This window comes from Habropoda laboriosa, unplaced genomic scaffold, assembly GCF_001263275.1.
Source record: "Habropoda laboriosa isolate 0110345459 unplaced genomic scaffold, ASM126327v1 scaffold120, whole genome shotgun sequence".
Lineage (NCBI taxonomy): Eukaryota > Metazoa > Arthropoda > Insecta > Hymenoptera > Apidae > Habropoda > Habropoda laboriosa.
Window position 1 is genome coordinate 18,522 of NW_017100227.1, and position 5,529 is coordinate 24,050.

A 5,529-nucleotide genomic window follows, 5' to 3' on the forward strand; every position below is an offset into this window, starting at 1 on the left:
TAATATATATAAATATATATAATATTTAATTTCATTGTTAGGTGATGTTACAAAATTATGCTGAAAAGCCTATTGAAAATTGGCGGAGTAAAGATGCTGCAATTTATCTAGTCACCAGTAGTGCAAGCAAAGCTCAAACGCAAAAACATGGTGTTACACAAAGTAGTGAGCTCGTTCCATTACCTCAATTTGCAATGCAACACATAGAACCAGAATTACTAAAACCAAATGGTATGTAAAATTAGTACAAAGTTAAGTTAAGCTTATTCGCTAAATCTTCAGAAGATGTTTTAGATTGAATATTTTACATGGTGCGTTTCAGTGAACGAATTTCCTGTGCTTAAAGCAGATGCGATTAAATTTCTAATGACCTTTAGATCAGTATTACCGAGAGAAATGATACTCGGCAGTTTACCACAACTAATTAGGCACTTAAATGCTTCGAATATTGTTGTTCATACGTATGCTGCTTGTGCGATTGAAAAAATACTCGCAATGAAAGGACCTGATAATTTACATTTGTAAGAATAATATGCTATGTTGTTTTATTTAGTAATGATATTTTAATGATTCTATTATGCAAATTGTGTCAAATCGCCAAATTCAAATCAAATGTTAATTTGATTTATAGAGTTAAAGGAAATGATTTATCGCAATTGACAGCGGATTTATTAAAGGGTTTATTTACATGCTTAACTATACCTGGCTCGGAAGAGAATGAATACGTAATGAAAGCTATTATGAGAAGCTTTGGTATTCTGCAAGAAGTGATTGTACCATTTTTAGCAGATATTCTTCCGAAGCTCACCGAAAAACTTGCCATCGTATCCAAAAACCCAAGTCGTCCTAACTTTAATCACTATCTATTTGAAACATTTGCTTTATCAATTAAGTAAGTACTCAAAATTATTTAAGAATACAATGGAATACAATTGTATTAATGACAAAATTAAGACGTATGTCTAATATGGTTTTAGGATCGTTTGTAAAACACATAAAGTAGCAGTTTCATCATTCGAGGAAGCGCTATTTCCAATATTCCAAGAAATTTTGCAACAAGATGTTCTAGGTAAAATGTTTTGTTTGATACATGATTGTATTGCCCATATTTTAATTGATATCTTTTGTTTTAGAATTTCTACCGTACGTTTTTCAAATTCTTGCTTTACTTCTGGAGTTACGAACGACGCAAGATATTCCAGAAGCGTATTTGGCCTTATTCCCTTGTCTACTATCATCCGTGCTATTTGAACGTCAAGCTAATATTCATCCACTAAATCGATTACTACGAGCTTTTATTAGCCACAGTGCACACCATATAATAGCACAAGATAAAATAAATGGTTTACTAGGAGTATTTCAAAAACTGATTGCTTCAAAAGCTAATGACCACGAAGGTTTTTTGTTACTGCAAAGTATTATCGAGTATTTTTCACCGTAAGTTTTCTTACAGAATTGTATTATTTCTTCCTAATATTTATATTTATAACAATACAATACTTCTAGAAACGTACTGGAGCCATTTATGAAACAAATCTTTGTATTGCTATTTCAAAGACTTTCATCATCAAAAACAACAAAATTTGTAAAAGGTCTGATCGTATTTTTTGCTTATTATATCATTAGATATGGTTCAAATAATTTGGTTACAATTATAGATCAAATACAGTCTCGGTGAGTTGTTTTGTTGTAAAGTTATAAGTCAAACAGATATTATTAGAACTAATTAATACGTAATAATTGCTTTGTTTACAGAATGTTCGGTATGGTTATAGAACGTGTGTTAATAGCAGATCTACCGAAGGTATCAGGTGATATCGAACGAAAAGTAACAGCTGTCGCAATGTCAAATTTACTAATTGATTGTCCGGCCATGCTAGAAAGGCCGTATAATACATATTATCCTCGTTTATTAGCGACATTAGTAGAATTTTTCGAATTACCTCCAGATCAGAGTACCTTAGCCGAAGATAATATTTTCCCAGAAACTGAAGATATGCCTGGATACCAAGTAGGATACAGTCAATTGCTTTGTGCAAGAAATCCACCGAAGGATCCTTTAGAAGGTATAATTATGAAAATAGTCTTGTTATAATATATAAATCGGTCAGTTACGCGTTATTTAACAATATTTTTCACTAAATAGCTGTTGGTGATGTACGTTTACATTTGGCACAAGGACTAGCAAGATTATCACCGAGACAATTGCTTAATATTCTCGATCAAATTCCGGAACCTAATGCAAATCATCTGAGGAGTTACCTTCAAACGGTTGGAATTACCGTTGCATAATACAAGCTAGACGTCCGAGATAGATTAAAAATACATTTGATTGCTCGGAAGATTAACAACATTGAACTGAATAAACTGTAACTAAAAAGCGAAAGAAGTTGTTTTCCGGTATTTGTGTTACGAACTCTGCGAGAATGAACATTGTATTGCTTATCTGCCATATAATTGAATATTTCAACAATTATTTATCATTTTCTCGTCTTATATTATTCGGAGTCTGTGACTCGAGAATTATAAAAACATACTAAAGTTGTAGCACAAAAATCATTGAAATAATCAGCTGCTGGATCTTATTTATATGTGAAACATTCCTGAGGAATTATTTAAATCAATTCACATTTTGTACAATAACAAGAATGGCCAGCACAAGTCTCCTTAGATTAACTGGTCTCTTGTTTAATAAATACATGAGTGTCTAATCAAGTGACATCGTGTTGTCTAATGGCCTGTGAGTAAATTAATTGTTGAATATTTTTTAAACTTAGATGTACGATTTTTATGCCTACTGTCTTTGTAATGATTGTTGAACAAAAATTTTAATCGCATTTTGTATTTTAAAAGAACTCGTTTCTCCTTTGTTCCCTCTCATTAACGACTGTACAGGAAAGCATCTGTCTGCTTTTGAGTCTTCCATAAATAATATATAACGCTGTAATATAGTTACAGAGAAAAGAATATTACTACTTCGTATCAATAAAGTTCTTTCGTGTTGCATTAGAAGTATTACAAACATATTTACGGAATTTCTCAATAAAATAATATAACAATAATAAAATAATATTGAATATAAAATTTTCTACATTGACAAAAGTAATTTTTTAGATCATTGTATATAACAAAGACAATAATAAAATGATACTGAATGCTAATTTTTTAAATCTAAAAGAAATAATTTGTAGGCTATCACGTGGTCTTTTTATGAATTAGTTATAATAAAGAGAATTTTAAAAATATCTACTTAAAGCTCACTATATGCATAACAAAATGCATAAGAATACGCCTTAGTTGAATTTAATGACTTTGTGTTGTCATTTTCTACATAAAAAATAACTTTTATGTATTTTTCTTTAAAAGACTCTATCTTATAAAAAAATTTGTGTGTAATCTTATAATATTTCTTACTATTATTTTTAAATATAAAAACTTATAAGGAAACTATTATTTAGAAATATGTACGTAATAAAGCAATTTAAAGTAAAAGAATTTTGGATACATAAAATTTATCGTATATACATATTTAAAGATTTTATATATTGTAAAATTTTAGTATATTTACTTCAGGAAAGGGACTGTGAAGAAAATTTTAATTTATTTCTATGAAAATGAGGTTTGCGATTAAAAATTCGATAGTACGAATCGCAGAACTGCCACGCAACGAGGTTCCCAATCTGTGTATACAGTTGGTTATCAATGACGTGTATCATGGCAGTTTAGTGTCCGATGTTTTTCATATAGTAATTGACACATACTTGCATTAGGCAAGTAGTTAGTAAGAACGGACAACAATACACAATGGCGAAAATAATTTTGCTGTGGCTATTGTTTATTATATATTCGGTTTATTATGTATCGGCTTTTTATTTGCCGGGCCTGGCGCCTGTAAATTATTGCAAGGCCGGAGAAACCTCTGAAACGTGTAAAGTGCGTATTGAAAATTTTTTGTATCTATTTTACAAATTGGTTATGATCATGTTAATATATCGCTTTTTTATTTTCCATTTTCAAACAAATTATTTACGTTTGTCCATTAAAATGCTCATTAAGTATCAATTGTAGTTTAATCTATTTCTCATTTTTGGTGTTAAATTAACTACGAATCAATTTTTGGCAATTTCAAATGTTTCGACGTGGCTTTTCGCAACATGTGTCTCATTGTAATGAAATAGTACTTCAAAAAGTTTTAATAAATATATAACTATTCGTACAATGTAATAGGAATATTGTTAGTTCAATCTTTCATGAACATGTAAAGTATTTTGCATTTAATTTGTATTTTGATATGTAATGAGGCATTGGCTATTCAACTATGTGTACTATAGATACTGTATTTTACAATTTTTGTTGTATATGTATACCTTCATTAAAGTATTATTTAACATAGAGATTTATAATTATAAAACATAGATTTATGAAAGTTGAAAAAGAATTTAATTATAAAATCTAGTACTTCAAACCTAATCTATAGTTTATCTCTGTAATTAATAAATATTTACAAATTATTTATAATGATCTATATAAGTGTAGAAAACGTGTAATATATAGCTTTTATTCTTTTTAAATTGAAGTAAGTGCAGTCATTGAAATATTTTCCTTTTGTCATTAATTTTTTTAAGCAAAATATGAATTTCATTGTTGTAAAAGATTAGAGATTTTGAACTAATAAAACCATAATTTTCAAATAACTTTAGTGGTATTGGAATGCACATTAACAAAATTATGGTGAAATAAATTACACTGTTCAACAATTACATTGCTTCTGAAAAGAAATTCCTAATCCAACAATAATGATTTGTTTTGTTGTTTAAGCAATATATGCTAAAGCATTATCAAATAATAATATAACTTTGTAACTTCTTTGAGCAGTAAATGGTTTCTTTTTATCTAATCCATTATTGAAATTAATTAAATAGATGATATCAATTTGTACTTAAATTTAACAACTCATAGTATAGCAGATCTTTCATGTTCTACCAAATGCACAGTAAAACCTTCTTGGGATGAACATAGAACATTATTGTTCATATTGTTGATTTTTCCAGCATGTAATTTTTGCAAAATAAAAAACACAAGATTCTTTCCTACATCTAATATATAACTTATTATGTCCTATTAAATACTGTTTATTTTTTTCAGTCTGAAATTAAACTATATGTAAACCGTTTGAATACTGAGAAATATGTAATACCATATGAATATCATCAGTAAGTTTTCATAAAAAACATACACATGTATATATAAAGCTGTTACTATTTTTTGTAATCTCTTAAAACTTTGGATTAACACACCAATATTGTTTTTGTTTAGCTTCGACTTTTGTCCTTCTGATGAAAGTCAAAGTCCCATTGAGAATTTGGGCCAAGTTGTCTTTGGAGAACGTATAAGACCTTCACCTTATAAGGTATGATAAAAGACACCTTCAAAATTTCCATTACACTTTATTGCATTTGGTTTTGCACTTAATATACAAACCTGAAATGTACATTTGTATAAGCATAATTAGCTATATTTTTATATAAT

General features: G+C 28.7%; 2 protein-coding genes across 3 annotated transcripts in view; both read left to right on the forward strand.

The window, feature by feature from the left end:
- The window catches only part of LOC108571197 (exportin-2), a 4,489-nt gene extending 2,191 nt beyond the window's left edge, over nt 1-2,298 (forward strand). The window contains exons 7-14 of the mRNA XM_017933192.1: nt 42-231; nt 323-521; nt 632-892; nt 978-1,069; nt 1,134-1,437; nt 1,507-1,674; nt 1,756-2,066; nt 2,147-2,298. Coding sequence (XP_017788681.1) covers nt 42-231; nt 323-521; nt 632-892; nt 978-1,069; nt 1,134-1,437; nt 1,507-1,674; nt 1,756-2,066; nt 2,147-2,292 — 1,671 coding nt within the window. The 3' untranslated portion in view covers nt 2,293-2,298. The remainder of the gene's footprint in view (nt 1-41; nt 232-322; nt 522-631; nt 893-977; nt 1,070-1,133; nt 1,438-1,506; nt 1,675-1,755; nt 2,067-2,146) is intronic.
- A 1,441-nt stretch (nt 2,299-3,739) lies between these two features.
- Nucleotides 3,740-5,529, forward strand: part of LOC108571207 (transmembrane 9 superfamily member 2) — a 5,459-nt gene continuing 3,669 nt past the window's right edge. For both annotated transcript variants that reach the window (XM_017933203.1, XM_017933204.1), the window contains exons 1-3: nt 3,740-3,933; nt 5,146-5,213; nt 5,317-5,410. In XM_017933203.1, coding sequence (XP_017788692.1) covers nt 3,805-3,933; nt 5,146-5,213; nt 5,317-5,410 — 291 coding nt within the window. In that variant the 5' untranslated portion in view covers nt 3,740-3,804. The remainder of the gene's footprint in view (nt 3,934-5,145; nt 5,214-5,316; nt 5,411-5,529) is intronic.